The 19591-nt window shown below is 45.1% G+C and overlaps 1 protein-coding gene across 1 annotated transcript in view; it reads left to right on the top strand.

Moving 5' to 3' along the window:
* The window catches only part of KATNAL1 (katanin catalytic subunit A1 like 1), a 153253-nt gene that overhangs the window by 98428 nt on the left and 35234 nt on the right, over positions 1 to 19591 (top strand). The window contains exon 5 of the mRNA XM_082247671.1: positions 18915 to 19020. Within this exon, the coding sequence (XP_082103797.1) occupies positions 18915 to 19020 (106 nt within the window). The remainder of the gene's footprint in view (positions 1 to 18914; positions 19021 to 19591) is intronic.

The following is a 19591-nucleotide window of genomic DNA, read 5'->3' as shown; positions in this document are numbered from 1 at the left end:
GAACAATACTGCTTCTTTGTGGCGATGATGTTCTCAGGGGGATGTGCAGCATTTGGCTGTCTGCTATGCTCAGAGCAATTAGTGCTAAGCCCAACAAGTTACATTTTGGCTGACCAGAACACCACTTTTTTCACATCTTTGTTGCATCTTTCAAATGCTTTTCTTTATCATCACATGAGGGACACAGATATTCAGATACTGTACATGGTTATACTACTGCCTACTGGGTGTTTAGACTCAAACAGAAAAATGATAAAGCAGCCTCGGTATAACCCTTCCTCTCCACTCAGCATGCCTTGTTTTTTTTGTTAATGCCATAGAAGGTTGGACGCCTTTTCCTCAGCTCTGCTGACTAATTATTTTTGTTCTTGGCCTTTTTTTCCTTTTTGAATTTTTTCCTCTGGAAGTTCAATCACAATTCCTCATTGCATTCTGCTTGAGTTGGTGCCTTTAGTAGTAGCAATCTGGATCAGTGTTTCCCAAACACTAGCTTGGGACACTATACCCCACTAGACTGGATATGCAGGGCTAGTCTGGAATGTGACCTTTGGGCTCTGGGCTCTGCATTGTGGCATTTTCCATACCAGAGTGTACTGTGTTAGTTGGTTGTGGAGTACTTTCCAGGTCAAGGACCATGACACAACCCCGAGATTCACAATGATTAAGGCCTGTCAGGTTGAAGCACTAAGAGCTACCTATTTGTTTACACCACTAGGTGCCTGTTCAATCTTCTTGCCACTTCTGTTTTACTGCGATGAGAGCTAGGCTGAGGCACAGAGTGCTGACAGCATCTGGTGGGTGGAGCATTGTGTATGCAATGTGTTCTCCTTTCTACCATTCAGTCTAGAGGAAGCACCATCCTGCTACTGCTTCTGCTCTTGAAGCACCAGGTGGATCTCCAGTCCGTTTCAGTTGCTTGCCTTAAGTGACCTGGCCACCTTCCACCTTCATTAGCACAGGCTGCATGGGTGTATGAGTACTAGAGGCCTTGCCTCACATGAGGCCTAGATGCATTACTGCTGCACGGAAGCAATATGACTTTGTTAAGACACTGAAGGGACATTCCTGCTGCCGTGGTTGACCGGTAACCTATGCCCATACTCTTCTAGTGGTTCTGGGGGGAGGTGGACCTGAGATGCTCAGAAAAAACAGACACCTGTAATCTATAACCTGGGACCCCTTATTGTTATAGGATAATCATTATCGGAGTCTTCATTAGCTCTGTTAGATGCGATAGTGTGGTTGATTTACTAAAACTGAAGAGTGTGAAATCTTGTGCAGCTGTGCATGGTAGCCAATACAAAATAAAATTCAGTGCAACCCAATAATAGGTAGATATTATACGGGAATGCAGGCTGGACACTTAAAATAATTTTCACAATACCTATATAAAAACATTAACAGCAAAAAAAGTGCAGCACAAACCAAGTTCATATGCAATCAAACATTAAAATTTTAAAACTGTAGGAAAGTATAAGATAGTCTATTAAACAACCTGGACTTGAGACTAATAGCCATCCAAGTGACAGATGTTCTAAAAACCCCCACCACCAAGCAAAAAGTTGGCAGCTCCTCCTCAATGATGTGACCCCTGAGCTAACGGGATGGTCAAATTAGGCATTCCCTCATGGGAATACATCCATAAGCCGAGGTGCCAGCATTAACTCTGCTCACTGTTTAGGGTTCCGTCACATACATTCATGAAATAGGCATGAAAAAAGAAGAAACAGAATAGTGCTCTTTGACAAGATTTAATAATTAAAGGCACAAATTAATACACTCACATTTACGGCACTTTCCGAAGTTGTAGGTAAAATCGCATGTAATATCCAAACAATTCGAACTATTAGCAAGGAGATAGCTGCGGGTAATGCCGGCATCCACAAAAGGTTCCACCCTCTGTTTGCGTTACGTCCTGGGCAGTACTTCGTCAGCGGGGATTGAACAAAGGTGTCACCCGCATGTAAAATAGCAACTCCAGAGTCATGGAAACCAAACGCCACTGAGTTATCACGGCAGATCTACTTGGCTAAAAAGAAAACACTTCCTATAAATAGCGACTCCACACATATTAATGTGGCAGTGCATATGGTTAAAAAACTAACCTAAGGACAAATGAGGAGAACAATGCAAGACAAAAACCTTCCTACACAGTCCCAATTTGGAACAATAATAGGCAAAATAATAAAACACAGAAAAGCCTAGAAACCGGGAAAACACCCACGGCTATCTCTCACATATAAAACAGAATAGTATATGAAACATGTTAAAAAATACAAGACAAGGTAAAATAAATATAGTCATCTATCAGAAATGAAGCAATTGAGATTGAATTCCACAATTAAGCTTGTAGGGACCGAGACTCTGGTCTCAAATATCTAATAGGATTCCTTACGGCTAAGCTGCCTAATGTAATTCTCCCCTCTCCATTCAGTGATTTTTAACTCTTTTAATGTCCCAAAACTGTAGGCTACTCTGATCCCTATTGTGATAGGTCCTAAAATATTTGGAAACATTATGGGGTTTTATCACCCCTTTTGATATTGTTCACATGCTCTCCAAGTCTTACATAGGAGAGATCTGGAAGTTCTCCCCACGTACTAAGGGCTGCACCCACATTCCAACATATATACTACTCCTTTAGTATTACATCTGTCATGCTGCTGTCCCAGTCACATTAATTTGAAAAAGGCCCACACCCGAAATGCATTGTCATGACGACAGCCCAGCCCACTCCACAATCAATCTTGCTTTCCATTTCCAGCTCCCATCCGACTGGACTTCCGGCTTGCCGCTTATTGGCACCGGCTGCACAATGCCCACTGCCCCAGTGACCGTGGCGTCTGTCTCAGTCTTTCCACTACAATTCATCCTCATACCATCGGGACCTGCACCCTTGTATTTTTTGAGAGTCAGTCTTCCTTTCACTGCAGCATCAGACCTCTATTCCAGGGCAAAGTAAGCTATTGCAGTGGAGATGTCCGATATATGAGCGCATCTAGCAATTACTGGTTTACTTAAACAGGTTGTAAAGTCAGAAGGTTTTTTATCTTAATGCATTAAGATAAAAAGCCTTCTGTGTGCAGCAGCTCCTCTAAGCCCCCCTAATGCCTGAGTCCCCTCTCTATCCAGCGATTTCCATGAGTGCCTCAGCCATCTGGGACTCTCTCTCCCGATTGGCTGAGACACAGGTGCGGTGCCCTTGGCTCCCGCTGCTGTCAATCAAACTCAGCCAGTCAGGAGAGAGACAGGTGGGGCCGAACTGCAGCTCCATGTCTGAATGGATACGTGGAGCTGCAGCTTGGCTCGGGTGCCCCCATAGCAAGCTGCTTGCTGTGGGGGCCCTTAACAGGAGGGAGGGGCCAGAAGCTCCAGCCAGGAACCTGAGAAGAGGATCTGGGCTGCCCTGTGCAAAACCACTGCACAGAAGACTTTAAGAGCTACATGGACTGTCACGTTCTATTCACCCTTGAGATGCGAACAATGACTGTTCGCTTTTTACTTTTAATACGTTTTCTTATGTTTACATATAAACTGTGGCACAGTTACCATTTTGGAAACCTTGGGACTAAGTGCTGTAAAACTAAATCGCCTAATGTTTTTCCTATTCCCTAGCGCTTGACCTTTGGAAATTTTTGGTTGTCTATTTGTTTTTTTGGTATCTTTCCTACAAGCTACTGGGGCTTTTCAAGCACATAAGAATTTTACACCTTGTTGCCTCCCCATTTAGCGTCTGAACCGTAAATTGATGTGACTAAACCGTTTTGGGGAATGAGGTTACTTTGACTGCAAAAAATGAGTAGATTAGTTCTATGAGACTGACACACATTGCATTACAATGACCAGCATTTGTTATGCTCAGTAGGTTTGTCTGGCCCTGAAACTCTAGCTCTTTCTTTCTAGAAAAGTTTTTCTTACCTTGATATCATGACTGATTAGGCTAAGATCTTTTCTCTCTGGGTGATATGTTGGAATAAGAGAAGCATACCTCCCATTTTATATTATTTTTCCGAACTAAAGAATATAGAATGTCCATATGCAGAAAACCAGGAGGCAGCAGTGCAGTTAAATCCCTGCTCTTTACAAAAGTACTATTGGAAATTGTTACTGGCTTAAATGATTTATGCCTTAGTAAAATAGGGCTATATTTAAGTCTGTAAATCCTGCACCTACCTGGGAATTTATTCTCCAGTTACTTGAAATGTAATATGTATTTACAATAAAGCTGCATATTTGGGCCAGCTGTTGTATTAGCAATGAGATGATTTTTTTTTTATAGGAGAATATCTCGGTATTATAAATAAAAAGCTTGTGCAGAGTACTGGTAAATACTGCTTCAAAGTCCTATGTCTGGAGCTCATTTTAATAAATGCCATAGGCTAGTATGTAGTGTGCAAAATCTAAATCCTAGCTTAATGGGGAAATATATTTTCTTTTATAAGGAGGGTTTATTTTAATTCTCTGTGCATGTTCAGTGAAATGAGGAAACTCACTTGGGTGATATTTGGAAAGCAAAGAGAATTCTGATCTGCAAAAATTGTGCTTCTGTGGCCCTTTCAGAGAGTATATACCACTATTATTACCCGTTCTTGAGTGCCCTGGGCCTTGTGTTTTTTATGGCTTTTGCCACTCAATAATTTATAGTCTAAGGCCTCTTCCTCACAGTATTGATGTTTTGAACATCTGCATTTTTGGACATAATTTTTTTTTTGCAGAATCTTTAATTAAAGTATCCAGCACTCATCGAAATACAAAATACAGAGGAAACATTTGTCAATATAGAGACCTAGCCATGTATCAGAAACTAGCTGAAGGCATATCAATCAATACATTTATCATAAAGTGCAGAGTTAACCGGTCAAAGGTAACTAATAACAACACAGTCAGTATATAGGTGACTAGTATCACAATGATGCAGTCAAACCCTCACTAGGTAAAAGCATATACTACGATCAAAGTAATTAGGATATGTTTTTCTCTTTAGGCCATACTGATGGGGTAATTATAGGAAGGGAACGGGGCGAAGGGAGGGAGGGCGGTTAGTAGGAAGAAGAAGGTGGGGGGGGGGATGTGCGGAAGAGGGGTGGTGGGGCTCAGCTCCCCAATAGGTGCAGGATCCAAAGAGGGCTTTAACTTCCTCAGAGTATGTAAACATGTTGCAGTGAATCCATGTTTTGCAGTAGTCTTGTACAGTATATCCTGAAAGGATAGTACCAGGTCTTTCATCCATTTAGGTTATTCTACTTTTGTTAGCCATAGCGAGATGGAATGGGGATGTGGGTTCCTTCATCTCAGGCCAATACACAGTTTGGCAGCGTTGAAGAGGTGACGTAGGATCGATTTAAAAAAAAAAAAAAAATCTGTTTTTTATCTCTTTTCTCTGGAATGTCCGAAACGTGCAGGAGGAGGACATAATCAGTACATTTTTTTTCTAGATTCTGCAGATTTCCATTTTGGGGCAGGATCAAAAAATATGCAGTAAAGTCCCCCCTCCCGGCATCTCCAGCAGTAGGCAGATACCGTGGGAAAGTATTTAGGGAGCACTGTCAGAGTACGGTACCACCTTGTATGGATTTTAAAGTTATTCTCTTCAATGGTGTACAGACAAACAATTTAAGTGCGAAACAAATAACGGAATTTTTGTAAAATCTTACCTGTAAAATTCCTTTCTCTGAGTCCTCCGACAGTCGCCGCCTCTTCATATTCGTCACATATGGGGTATTAGACTTTGCTCCGAAGGAGTAGCTAGGCAACAGAATATGTTAACATTAAAGCTTTTAACATATCCCACCCTCAAGGGGTGGTCCCCTCAGTCAATACCCTCCTACTTCCTGCAACCATATCTCAGTTTTAGTGGAATAGCAGTAGAGTATACAACCAAACCCCAAAAGAGGGGCGGGGGCGGCGACTGTCGGAGGACTCAGAGAAAGGAATTTTACAGGTAAGATTTTACAAAAATTCCGTTTTCTCTTACGTCCTCCGACAGTCGCCGCCTCTTCATATTCGTCACATATGGGGACGTCCCAAAGCAGTGCAAACATGAGGGGTGGGAAACGCATCCGCGCCGAAAAGGCAACGCAGTCTCCACATCAAAGAAAGGAACCTTACCAAAGGAAGGAAACCAGCTGGGCAACAGGAAAAAAACAAGTGCTCAACAGGAGCAACAACCCAGGAAAAGACAAATAACCATGGGATAAAAAACTCATCCCAACAGCCAGAGGTCCCCAACAAGGGACCCTAGGGAATCGCCGCACTAAGAACCTTGCGGCCAAAGGAAGCATCCGCCGATGCCTGAACATCTACTTTGTAGAATTTTGTGAAAGTGTGCACGGTCGACCAAGTCGCCGCCTTACACACCTGGGCTACAGAAGCCCCATGACGACAGGCCCAAGATGTACTCAGAGATCTAGTAGAGTGCGCCTTCACAGGCACAGGGGGAACCTTCCCCTGCAAGGCATAGGCCTGTTCAATGGTCTGCCTGATCCATTTAGCGATGGTAGAGGCCGACGCCGCCATGCCCTTCCGAGGACCCTCTGGAAGAACAAACAAGGAATCCGTCTTTCGAAAAGACTCAGTCGATTTAAGGTAAACCCTTATCGCCCGAACAACATCCAGAGAGTGTAATCTCACCTCCTTTGGATGTTTTGGCTTCGCGCACAGCGAAGGTAAGACAATATCCTCATTAAGATGGAATTCCGAAACTCGTTTCGGGAGAAAAGAAGGATTAGGTCGCAAGACCACCTTATCCAAATGAATAACCAGATACGGAGACTTGCAGGACAAAGCTGCCAGCTCCGACACTCTGCGAGCCGAAGTGATCGCCACCAAAAAGGCGACCTTTTTGGACAACATAGACAACGAGATCTCCCTGATCTGTTCAAAAGGAGCACGTTGCAACACAGACAGGACGAGATTCAAGTCCCAAGGGGGCAAAGGATCCCTCCTAGGAGGAACCAGATGCCGCACACCCTGAACAAAAGTGCCAACCAAGGAATTGGAAGCCACGGGACGTTGAAACAGAACGGCCAGCGCAGACACCTGACCCTTAATCGTAGCCAGCGCCAAGCGCTGATCGACACCCGTTTGAAGGAAGGACAGCACTCGGGAAACCGAGTACGTGCGGGGTGAAAACCCCCTGGACTCACACCAGGCAAAATAGGCCTTCCAAGTACGGTAATAAACCTTCCCCGAGGAAGACTTCCTCGCGTTGATCAAAGTATGAACGACCTCTGGGGAGAGACCCTTCTCCTTCAGGACCTCGGTCTCAACAGCCAGGCCGTCAAAGCCAGAGACTGTAAAGCAGGATGGTATATCGGTCCTTGAGACAGGAGATCGTCTCGAAGAGGCAGACGCCACGGGGCGTCGACCGCCAGATTCACGAGGTCTGCGTACCAGGACCGGCGAGGCCAGTCCGGTGCCACAAGAATCACCGTGTTGCGTTCCGAGTGTAACCTGCGAAGGAACCTGGACAGCAACTGAATCGGTGGAAACGCGTACATCAGCCTGTACTGATGCCATGGGGCCACTAACGCGTCCGACGCGTCTGCCCGAGGGTCGCGCGTCCTTGCCACGAGCCTTCTCACCTTGTAGTTGAGACGAGACGCGAACAGGTCCACATCTGGAAGACCCCACTTCGCGCACAACATCTGGAAGACAGTCGGGTGGAGAGACCGTTCCCCCTGATCCAGGGTCTGGCGACTCAGATAGTCCGCCTGCCAGTTCTCCACCCCCGGAATGTGAACCGCCGTTATCGCCGGGACATGAGTCTCGGCCCAAGACAGAATGTCGGCCACTTCTCGAGCCGCTCGGGCACTCCTGGTGCCCCCTTGATGGTTGATGTAGGCCACCGCCGTGGCATTGTCCGTCTGCACCCGAACCGGGCAGCCCTGCAGCCGGTCCGTCCAGCGATGAAGACAGAGACTTATCGCACGCAATTCCAGAATGTTGATCGGAAGGGAAGACTCCCTCCCCGACCAAGTTCCCTGGGCGGACAGAACGCCCAGAACACCACCCCAGCCCGACAGGCTGGCATCCGTGGTGATCACCGTCCACGAGATAGGACGAAACGACTTGCCCCCGGACACCATCGGGGACTGGAGCCACCACAGAAGGTCTCTTCTGGTGCGATGACTCAACGAGATTTGAAGATCCAGGGATTGAGGTCGCCCGTCCCATATGGACAGGATCTCCGCTTGGAGACCCCGCGTGTGAAACTGGGCGAAGGGAATCGCCTCGAAGGCCGAGACCATCAATCCCAGACATCTCATGCACGTCCGCAGAGACGAGTGCGGAACGTCCCTGAGGGACCTGACTTCCTCCTGAAGAGTTCTGAGTTTGTCTTCCGGCAGGAAGACCTTCGCCTGCACCGAGTCCAGAATCATTCCCAGGTAGGGAAGACGAACCGACGGACTCAGTGTCGACTTTGGAAAATTTATCGTCCAACCAAACTCCTGCAGAGTTTGCATCGTGACAGACAGGTCCTTCTCCAGACCCTGGCTGGTCGCAGACCGAACCAGAATGTCGTCCAGATAACCCAGGACAGAAATGCCCTGGGCCCTCAATAACGCCAGAACCGGTGCAAGCACCTTGGTGAAGACCCGCGGAGCCGAGGCGAGACCAAAAGGCAACGCCACGAACTGGTAATGATCCTCCGCAATGGCCAAGCGAAGGTACCTCTGGTGACCCTCGAAAATGGGGATGTGAAGATACGCATCCTTCAAATCGATGGAGGCCATGAATTCCCCCGGAACCAGGGCAGCCACCACCGACCGCAGGGATTCCATGCGGAACTTGCGAACCCGCACAGAGCGGTTCAGAGCCTTCAAGTCCAGAATTGGACGAACCTTGCCCTCCTTTCTGGGCACGGTGAACAGATTGGAATAAAACCCCCGAAATCTGTCCCGATGAGGCACCGGAACTACCACTCCCTGAGCCCTCAGGTCCCGCACCGCCAGGTGTAGGTCTTGTAAACGCTCTGGAGACAGTTGAAGATTTGAGGGAAAAAATCTGCTCTCCGGCCGAGAGAGAAACTCGATCTTGTAACCAGATCGAACGATCTCCTGAACCCATCTGTCCCGCACGCGGGCCAACCAGGGTTGAAGAAAACCGAGCAAGCGTCCCCCCACCCCAAAACTGGGTGAGGGCGCCCCTTCAGGCCGCACTGTTATGGGCTGCGGATCCGGATTGACCGTATTTCTGTTTACCAGACCAGGGCTTCTTCTGAGAGCCCTGACCTTTGAACGGTTTGCCCTTGTAGTGCGACCGAAAGGCACGAAAGGCCGAAAATTAGCATGCTTCTTCCCAGAAGCCCCCTTAGCCTTGGGGAAATGGGGCAAGAGAGAGCTCTTACCTCCGGTGATCCCCTTAATCAACACATCCAAGGACTCCCCAAAAAGGCGAGACCCACCATAAGGTAGATTGGCTAAGGTCTTACGTGAAGACTGGTCCACCGACCAACATTTCAACCAAACCAGGCGGCGAGACAACACCGCCACGCTGTGTACACGTGCAGCCAACGGGACTAAGTCCAAGTCCGCATCACACAGATACATGACACCCTGGTGGATTTGATCCACCATATCCAGGGTCACCGGCGAGGCCGAATCGGCCACCAAGACGCGCCGAAGCATCTGCGTCCAACTTGCGACCGCCTGGGCCGCCATGAGAGAGGCAAACAGAGCCTTAAGCATAGAACCCGTAACAGAATAAGTATGACGGGCAAGAGACTCCAATCTCCTATCCGTGGCATCACGGAACACCGGGGAATCCTCTGCAGGAATCGCAGTGGATTTGTTTAAAACCGCAATTGCGTGATCCACTGGGGGTGGCACACACCACCTTTCATCAGTGGAAGGCGAGAAAGGATAACGCAGCTTGAACCTACTAGGTACAGCAAAAGGTTTGCGCAGATTGCGCCATTGTTCCTTAACAGCGCGCTGAAAATCATCATTGCAAGGAAAAACCTGCGGCGTCCTGCGTTTTCTCTGCGTCCCATAAGCCGCCAAGGCAGCGGGGGGACACACTTCATCCTGCAAACGCAGCGTTTGTTTTATGGAAGCCATCAATTCATCCATGATTGCAAGCTCTTCGGGCGAGCCAGGGGGAGAATTATCAACCCCTTCAACTTCAGCCTCCACCTCGGACCCCACTAGATCCAGGGAGGAGCGGGACCCCGATAGGGAGGCCCCCGCCATAACAACCCCATCACCTTCACCCTCAGAATCAGAGGAAAGAGCAATTCTGGGTCTTTTAGTAGATTGAGCAGCCACCAGCATCTGCACCTGAGCAGCAAGGCCAGCCACAATAGTGGCTAAATCCCCCCCCTGGGGGGGAAACAGCGGTCCCCTGGCTTTCCACCAAGGCGGTAGGAAATTTGCCCTCCTGAGAATCCATTGCCCCTACAACAAATGCCGGATAATAAAAGGGTTAACTGCCCCTTTAACACGCGCGGCGAGCGCAGCCCACCGCACCACAACACAAGCACAAGGAGACCCCCACAGGGACAATAAAACTGATACAGGCAATGGATAGGAAGGATAAAACCTGAGGAGACCCTCGCCGCTGCTGCTGCCTCGATCGGTGTTCCTGGAGAAGAGGAAGTGATGCTGCCAGGGCGCTCTATGAAAGCCTATGGGAGGCTACAAGAAAATGGCCGCCATGCATGTAGAACATGCGGCCGGAGCGAGTGTAGGCAAAATGGCGCCGTTTGACCCTGAAACCGCCGCTCCACAGTACAGTAATGCACACATGTCTTCATATAAAAAAACATGTCAGATCGCCGCAGCGATCGCTGTATAATGCCCAAACATGCCACAAAACATGCCCCACAGCACACAGCTTCTCACACTGACAAGGCTGACACACACAGTGTCACACAGCTCCCCCCCCCCCCTTGCAGCCCACAGCATGCAGCCGAGAGATAGGGAGACAAACAGTGTGAATAGAGGCAGGTTACACAGTCCCAGACTGACACCCCCCCAGACAGACAGGTCCCCACATAAATACACTTACCTCACAGTGGCGTGGGGGACCCGCACAGGCGAACAAGCCGCTGCACATGAGGCAGGGAGAGTCGCATACAAGACGCACAGAATGGGGGTTAAGAAACCGCACAGCGTCCAGTGAGGTAGCCACCTCACCAATCATCCCTGCACCGAACAGGGATGGGTCGTTCACTGTGCCAGGAGCGTTACCTGGCTGAATGCTCGATGGCAGGCTGGGAAGCCACTGACCCACGACCTGCGACCAGGGGGATCAGCCCGAGACCCAGCCCGCATGATCCTCTTCGTCCGAAGAACTAACTAATGCTGACAAAAAGAACAGCTAAGTAAAGGTAGAGAGAAAACTCAAACAAAAAATCAAAAAAGAAGAAAGAGTCTGGGGCACAAAGCCCCAGCACAGAGAGAGCCAGCCACTCCTGATAAGCTAGACATTAAAACTGAGATATGGTTGCAGGAAGTAGGAGGGTATTGACTGAGGGGACCACCCCTTGAGGGTGGGATATGTTAAAAGCTTTAATGTTAACATATTCTGTTGCCTAGCTACTCCTTCGGAGCAAAGTCTAATACCCCATATGTGACGAATATGAAGAGGCGGCGACTGTCGGAGGACGTAAGAGAAAATTTGTTGATCCGAGGAGAAGGTTCTGTTCAGTGTCATTTCCCATTTCTGTAGGAAAGGAGGAGTGTAGTCATCAGTTAGAGCGATCAGTTGGTAGTAGGTCTGGGAGATCAGTTGGGAGTACATCTGGGAGAGGGTGCGAAGGAGGGTGCCAGTCTCAACACAAAGTCTTTCGAAGGCAGTCACATTGTGTATACAGGCACATTGTAAACAATTGGCTGCATTTTAGATAAGTAAAAAAACACATTGTACAAGGTGTTTTCAAGCTGCAGTGTGGAAAAGGCTGAAGTGCCTTCAAATCCCAGAAAAATAATGTAATAAGTTGGAGCTTAACAGTCTTGAGATTTAGTGACCATGAAAAAGTATTCATACCCATTGAAATTTTGCACATTTGTCATGTTACAACCAAAATAGTAAATGTATTTTATTGAGATTTTGTGATAGACCAGCACAAAGTGGCACATAATTGTGAAGTGGAAGGAAAATAATGAATGGTTTTCAAAGTTTTTTTACAAATATCTGAAAAATGTGGTGTGCCTTTGTATTCAACCCCCTTTACTCTGATACCTCTAACTAAAATCTAGTGGAACTAATTGCATTCAGAATTCACCTAATTTGTAAATAGAGTCTACCTTTGTGTAATTTATTCTCAGTATAATTACAGCTGTTCTGTGTTATAAAAAAAAATCCCAAGCTTTGAACATCTCATGGAGCACTGTTTTAATCCATCATCCAAAAAAGGAAAGAGTATGGCACAACTGTAAACCTATCATGACATGGCCGCCCACCTAAACTGACAGGCCAGGCAAGGAGAGCATTAATCAGAGGAGCAGCCAAGAGTTGAAGATGGTAACTCTGGAGGAGCTGCAGAGATCAACAGCTCAGGTGGGAGAATATGTCAACAGGACAACTATTAGTCGTGCCCTCCACAAATGTGGCCTTTATGGAAGAGTGGCAAGAAGAAAGCCATTGTTGAAAGAAAACCATAAGAAGTCTTGCTTGCAGTTTGCGGGGGGACACAGCAAACGTGGCAGAAGGTGCTCTGATTAGATGAGACCAAAATTGAACTTTTTGGCCTAAAAGCAAAATGCTATGTGGCAGAAAACTAACACTGCACATCGCTCTAAACACACCATCCCCACTGTGAAACGTGGTGGCAGCATCGTGTTGTGGGGATGCTTTTCTTCAGCAGGGACAGGGAAGCTGGTCAGAGTTGATGGGAAGATGAATGGAGCCAAAATACAGGACAATCTTAGAAGAAAACCTGTTAGAGTTTGCAAAAGACTTGAGACTGGGGAGGAGGTTCACCTTCCAGCAGGACAACGACCCTAAACATACAGCCAGAGCTACAATAGTATGGTTAAGATCAAGGTATATTCATGTCTCAGTCAAAGTCCAGACCTAAAACCAATTGAGACACTGTGGCAAGACATTAAAATTGCTGTTTACAGACGCTCTCCATCCAGTTTGACAGAGCTTGAACTATTTTACAAAGAAGAATGGGGAAAAATTTCACTCTCTAGATGTGCAGAGCTGGTACAGACATACACAAAAAGACTTGCAGCTATAATTGCAGCGAAAGGTGGTTCTACAAGTATTGATTCAGGGGGGCTGAATACAAATGCATGCCACACTTTTCACATATTTATTTGTAAATAATTTTGAAAAACATTTATCATTTTCTTTCCGCTTCACAATTATGTGCCACTTTGTGTTGGTCTATCACATAAAATCCCAATAAAAACATTTACGTTTTTGGTTGCAACATGACAAAATGTGGAAAATTTCAAGGGGTATGAATACTTTTTCAAGGCACTGTATAAAAACAGTGTTGTCACCCTTGGACGGGGAATACAGCACATCTTTTACTCCTCCATAACATAGGGGGAGGTGTACTGTGTACTGTAGTCTACATAGATACCTTGTAACCACTGATTAGAGTGATTCACAGGTAGAGAGCACAGAAAGTTATCCGCTCACAAGATTTCTGAAAGGATCACACAGATATAGCAAAACACTTTAATGCTATATCTAACCAAAAATGTAAGGTTATTTTTAGGCATCACATACATTTTAAAGTTTTAGGTGGGTTACATCAATATTTTTGGATTTTATCACCATTTTTATATAGCACTTTTAACATACCTAGTCCACTTCTTTCCATAATATAGCTTATAAAAATTCAGGCATACCATGAGTTAAGTCTAACAAGATGCCTACTGCCTTGTAGACTTATCTCTATTACCCACATCTGACAAGCCTATTGTGATCCAGGAATATAACTTCCGGAGCTCCAATGCGGCTCACTGTGGTCTCTGTTCCTTCAAGAGCAGAGTCGCTGGGCCTGCTATGCCCTTCCCTCCCTTCCTTCTGCCCATTCACAGAAGCCTTTGTATTATGTGGACTCATTCACAAAATTCAAAGGCTTCTGTGTGTGCTTCTCTCCTCTCACAGCTGGAGTGTGTCCTTCGAGAGTGCAACAAATCAAGACATGTCCTGGAGGTGACATGCACCTAATTGGTCTTGATTCATAGTGTGCAGACTAGATGGGCCAAATGGTTCTTATCTGCCGACACATTCTATGTTTCTATGTTTCTATGCCTGCACATTCCTGAAATTCAGCTTTAGAATGTTAATTTGATTTTTAAAGTCATTTCGGTAATTTTAAAGGATAAGTTCACCTTTTGTTACGTTACACCCTGAATATGGGTGTAACATGCTACAGATGCCTTTGCGGCTGTCAGCTTGTAGTTCTCAATTAACTTACCATGGCGCTGTTGGTCGGTGTAGGTACTTCAATGAGCTTCCTGTCAGAATGTAACTGCCTGCCTGTGTGAGATACAAGCAGACAGATACACAGTCTGCAAGAGCCTCAGATTGCACATGCGATCAGCAGATTGGTGGTTCAATACTTTGCAGACTCTGAAGCCCCGTACACACGTACCGATGGTCGGCTTACAAATGTTCCTCTTTTCTCCCCGGGATGTCGGTGTCTGCTGAAAAGTGCAAAGACAGCACAAGGACAGCACAAGAATTTTGTCCGCCGACTGCAGAAGTGATGTCATGTAATGGTTAACTTTCCCTGTGTTTTCTATTTTCTGAGCATGCCCAGTCTTGCAAATCTGCGGTCTGTCGGCCGAATTGTGTACTGACAGGCGAACAATCGTCCGTTCTGGTGTCGGCATACAAATATTTTCATGTTTGCACGAAAGACTTTTGTCCGCGGATTGTGCGCAGACATCTGTCGGAGGCACCATACTAACACGCGTACAATCGGCAGATCCTTCGTCCACCGACGTTTGTATGCCGACGATCGGTACGTGTGTACGGGCCTTCAGTAAAAAAGAAAAAAAATGCACATTTTTTTACCTGAAAAACGATGTGCATTTTTTTTTTTTCTCAAAGGTGAACTTATCCTTAAAGGTCCTGTTTCAGGCACTTTCTGTTATGGTAAAACAAAAAATACCCAAGCACTCCTGTAAGGGCTCTTTCACACGGGCGTTCCTTTTTTTTTGCCCGATCAGGTCCTTTTTTTTTTTTTTGTAACGGACACGGATGACACTTGTGTCATCCGGTCCGTATGTCCGTTTTTCATCCCATCCGTTTGTGGATGAAAAACTGACATAATGCATGTCTATGTAAATACGGATGTCTGCGGATGACACCACTGACATCCGTTTTTGCTTCAGTTCCGTTTTTTGAAAGGAAGAAAAAATAGGGTTCTCCTCCGTTCAAAAAAACTGAACTGAACTGAACTGACAAAAAACGGATGTCAGAGGATGATCATCCGATGACATCCGTATTTACATAGAGATACATTATGTCCGTTTTTCATCCGCAAACGGATGGGATGAAAAACGGACATACGGAACGCCCGTGTGAAAGAGCCCTAAGTGAAAACCCAGAAATACAGAAATAACATGAACTCCTGAGAAAGTCGGTAACATCATGCTGTAACCCGGAAGTGAACGAGCAGCCATCTTGCTGGAGGTCTATCCTATTGTATTGCCCTATACTGCAGTACATTTGTAATAAAAATAACATTCGTAGCAGAGAGCACTATATACTCTTCTTTTTTTTTTTTTAGCTTTATATTGTCCTGGACCTTAACATGATGGAGGATAGAAGTGTATTGTGAAGCCTTTATATATTGCAGTGGAGATCCCTGCTGTGCCTTGTGAGAACTCCATTTAAAGGAGAAGGCGAATATATCCTAATATCTGTTAGGTCTAGTTATAAGCTGAGAGCATAGGTATTATGGTGATGGGATGTGCACTCTATGAGACTCTACATATTCACGGGGGGGAAATTAAGACGTTGAAATAAAAAGAGGAATTACATTACATTTTTAGGATAAACGTGTTGAATGGTGTATACAGACAAATTGAGTGGAGATGTGTGAAGATTTAGGAGAACACACTGACTTTTTGTTTTTTTCCTATTATTTGTGCATGATGGTACATATGTATTTATTGAGTACATATGGATTTTTTTACACTGAATTTTATGTGGCACAAACTGTGAAGGTCACTCGGCGATCGTCGGGGGAGAGGGAGAAAGTCAGGCAGCTTGTGTAAACAAGCCACCTGTCATTCTCCTCGGTTTAAAAACACTGATCACACGGTTCTACTATGTAGAACCGTTGATCAGTGTCCTTACACCTCAAGTCACAGCCAATCACAGTAAGAATCACACTCCTAGGGACACACACAGCCCCTCCCTCTCAAATAAAGTTAACCCCTTCGCTACCAGTGTATTTTTACAGTAACAGTGCATATTTATAGCACTGATTACTGTAGAAATGTCACTGGTAACCCCAAAAGTGTCAAAAATGTCAGTCAAGGGTCCGATCTGTCCGCCCCAATGTCACAGTACCGCAAAAAAATCGCAGATCGCCGCCATTACGCGTTAAAAAAAAAAAAACAACAAAAATCTTTCCCTTTGTTAGTAAACGCGATAACTTTTGCGCAAGCCAATAAAAATACGCTTTTTGCGATTTTTTTTTTTTTACCAAACATATGTAGCATAAAACAAATTGGCCGAAAATGTTAAAAAATTTTGATTTTTACATTTTTTTGGGGGGAATTTCATATAAAAAAATGTGAAAAATATTGATATTTTTGCAAAATTTACGTTCTTTTTTTGTTTATAGCGCAAAAAGTAAAAAGCGCACAGGTAATCAAATACCACCAAAAGAAAGCTCTGTTTGTGGGAAAAAAAGGACGTCAAATTTGTTTAGGTACAGCGTCGCACGACCGCGCAATTGTCCGTTAAAGTCACGCAGTGCCGAATCGCAAAATACCCCCTGGTCGTTTAGCAGCCAAATCCTCCGGGGCTTAATTGGTTAAAGAAAGTACATGGACACTTTGTTTTTCATATTATTCTTTTATTATTCAGTGAACATTCTGTTCTATACATTTGCACAAATTCACCTGGTATACTCTATTTGAGTACTGCGCAGCACTCATTTATATATTTTTTTATTATACGTTCTGTTATGGGGTGACAGCCATCTCCTACTTGTGCTATTCCATTGTCACCCTGTCAAATGAACTTCTGGTGGAGACGGACTGTGCAGAGACACACATTACATAGAATAAAAGTTCAGCTCTTAATTAATATGCATAAAGAATTGTGCATAAAAAAGTAAAAATCAATTGATACATTTAAGTCCCAATGGTAAGTCCAAAGTTCATAACATGATGTGAAAAAAATACTGGAAAACCAAACGTGAAGCTGTAGTGTTCAAACATTCAAAGTCGTCAGTGAGAAGCCACCCAACACCAACACAGAAAGGTATATGTGCTCACCAGAAAATATGGGCCCAAGTACCTTATAGCAAATGGGTCAATCAAGCTAAGTAATCCCCATGGGATAAAGTGGTCTGCTTGCGAGGGATGGCCGATCAAAGTGTGTCAATGTATTCCTGGACTGGGATGGCTTTGTCTCCCTGCAGCACACCGATATGTGGAAATAATCCAAAGTGCACATACATAGTGTAAATCTGCTAAAAATTAGGTTTATTTAAAAAGGTCAAAAACACTTACAGACATCCATAGGTAACCAGCATGTACTGTAGAAAACAGAGTGATTACAGGTGGAAAATTGTGGCTTCTGACGCTTTTCATCCTATGTGACTTATTCATAGGGTTTTGCAAAACTCTCTTTCATTATCAGTGGTGGTTTATACAGTATCTCACAAAAGTGAGTACACCCCTCACATTTTTGTAAATACTTTATTATATCTTTTCATGTGGCAACACTGAAGAAATTACTGCTACAATGTAAAGTAGTGAGTGTACAGCTTGTATAACAGTGTAAATTTGCTGTCCCCTCAAAATAGCTCAATGCACATCCATTAATGTCTAAACCACTGGCAACAAAAGTGAGCACACCCCATAAGTGGAAATGTCCAAACTGGGCCTAATTAGCCATTTTCCCTCACCGGTGTGAGGGAAAATGTGACTCGTTAGTGTTCAAATTGGTGTTATCGCTCTCACTCTCTCATATTGGTCACTGGAAGTTCAACATGGCACCTCATGGCAAAGAACTCTCTGAGGATCTTAAAAAAAGAATTGTTGCTCTACTTAAAGATGGCCTAGGCTAAAAAGATTTCCAAGACCCTGAAATTGAGCTGCAGCGCTATGGCCAAGACCATACAGTGGTTTAACAGGACAGGTTCCACTCATGGTCGACCAAAGAAGTTGAGTGCACATGCTCAGGGTCATATCCAGAGGTTGGCTTTGGAAAATAGACGTATGAGTGCTGCCAGCATTGCTGCAGAGGTTGAAGGGGTGGGGGGTCAGCCTGCCCATGCTCAGACCATACGCCGCACACTGCATCAAATTGGTCTGCATGGCTGTCGTGCCAGAAGGAAGCTTCTTCTAAAGATGATGCACAAGAAAGCCGAAAAACAGTTTGCTGATAACAAGCAGACTAAGGACATGGATTACTAGACCTATGTCCTTCAGCAGTATGGACAATAATGGCTGTTGTTATTTTGAGGGGACAGCAAATTTACACTGTTATACAAGCTGTACACTCACTACTTTACATTGTAGCAAAGTGTCATTTCTTCAGTGTTGTCACATGAAAAGATGTAATAAAATATTTACAAAAATGTGAGGGGTGTACTCACTTTTGTGAGATCCGTATGTCTAGCTCCTAAATTGGCTCTGTAGTGTCAAATTACATAGAAATAAAGAAATTGATAAATCTCCCCAATGGTTTATGAAAATATTATTGATGCTTTATAGGACTTACAGATTGTCTTTTTTGTCCATCTCATTAAATAGGGACGACATTGCTGATCTAGAGGAAGCAAAGAAGCTATTAAGAGAAGCCGTAGTCCTGCCAATGTGGATGCCTGACTTCTTCAAGGGTATCAGAAGACCCTGGCGGGTTAGTAAAGAACTGATAATCACTGATATTTTGTTTTAAGGTATCAATACAGTAAAAGTTAAACATAAAAATTTTTAAAGATTAGTACACCCAACATTTTAAAATTCAGTAATGAGAAGGAACTGGGTGCCTGCCCCGGCTGGCTAAATCTGGAATTTTGGGGCCGGGATTGTTTAGTTGAATAGGTCAGATAGAAAGTATAGATGCCGCTCAGGCTCTTTAGAGAGTCCTCATCCGATGGCAACTGCTGGAAGTGCCTGCCGAAAACGGAGCTTGTCTTGGCAGACGTTGCCATGTAGCAGGAAAAGTATCCCATAAGCTGCACATCGCTGCAAGTCCTCTGAAAAGGGTATGTGGCAGTCTTAGCCAGGGCTCCAACCAGGCCATGCCCACAACCCATTTTGCTGTGCCCCCGGAGTTTAATCATGGGGGAAGAGCGAAATCAACATTGGCTATTTTTTTTTTTTTTTTTTTTTACATTTCTTTAGTTACTTCCTTGTTTCTGGCCTAGGCAAATTATGTCATACATCCCTGGAGTCTATGGGAGGGGAGGAGGGGTTTTCTCAGCTGA

This window comes from Pelophylax lessonae (assembly GCF_965119305.1).
Source record: "Pelophylax lessonae genome assembly, chromosome: 2".
NCBI lineage: Eukaryota > Metazoa > Chordata > Amphibia > Anura > Ranidae > Pelophylax > Pelophylax lessonae.
Note: the sequence above shows the minus strand (reverse complement) of the source record. Positions and strands in the feature narration are given on the sequence as shown.